At 35.3% G+C, this 887-nt stretch overlaps 1 protein-coding gene across 1 annotated transcript in view; it reads right to left on the reverse strand.

Moving 5' to 3' along the window:
* Nucleotides 1-342, reverse strand: part of LOTGIDRAFT_157020 (hypothetical protein) — a gene marked incomplete at both ends in the record, with an annotated part of 1,704 nt that extends 1,362 nt beyond the window's left edge. The window contains one exon of the mRNA XM_009048281.1: nt 159-342. Coding sequence (XP_009046529.1) covers nt 159-342 — 184 coding nt within the window. The remainder of the gene's footprint in view (nt 1-158) is intronic.
* Nucleotides 343-887: the final 545 nt, after the last annotated feature.

The raw sequence follows: 887 nt of genomic DNA on the forward strand, positions 1-887 counted from the left end.
GCACTTTTCATGTGAGAAATGCATTAGTCATTATTTAGTTAATTTGTTTTGACCATCGAAAGCTACTGTTTATGCTATTGACACGGGACTGTTCAACGGTATACTTTACCACAATATTAAAATAAAGGGATATTGAAAGAGATTTTCAACAAACTTACCATTTGGGCATTGAGGACAACAATATCCTGGTACTTTTACAGAATCGACACATGAAGCTATAAAACAGTCACCAATTAATACTCGTGCTTCTAAATTATCTTCATTACAATAACAAAGATTGCAGATCGTAAGGGAATGATACTCTCCAGGTAATATTTGAGTACCATCAGGACATGTACACATGGTTTTTGTTGGTGTCAATGATGTTGTAGTTGGTAGTGGTGGTGTTGTTGGGGCTGATGTTGTAGATGGTGTTGGAATGCAAAATACAAACCATGGTGTTACAACCAATAATACAAGAGAAAATATCTTGAACCTCGATATCTTCTGAACTGCAAGTTGTGTTTTCTTTGAAAAAAGTTGCGTTTTATAACAAGAAATAGAAACATACGCCAACATGCCTGGAGAAAAAAATAATGTCAGTGGTGTGTGAATTCTTTGAGTAAATCCACTTCAACCAAATAAATGTTGTTATTATTCGGTACATCCGAAGGCCAAAATACATGGGCTGTATCTGTCTGGATTTGGCTCGTCTTGTCATCGGCGTCTATCAATGCAAAATTTTTTAGTTATATGATTTCAGCCATGAATAAACATGGTACAATGTCCGGTTGGGATTATCGATAAAGTAGAAATTCAAAAAAGCAAATACAATGAGTAAGTGATTGGACACAATGCGGACAATTTGCTTGAGGTATTTACTACTTTATCGATATTTGGCATGGTTC

This window comes from Lottia gigantea, assembly GCF_000327385.1.
Source record: "Lottia gigantea unplaced genomic scaffold LOTGIsca_12, whole genome shotgun sequence".
In the NCBI taxonomy this organism is placed as follows: Eukaryota; Metazoa; Mollusca; class Gastropoda; family Lottiidae; genus Lottia; species Lottia gigantea.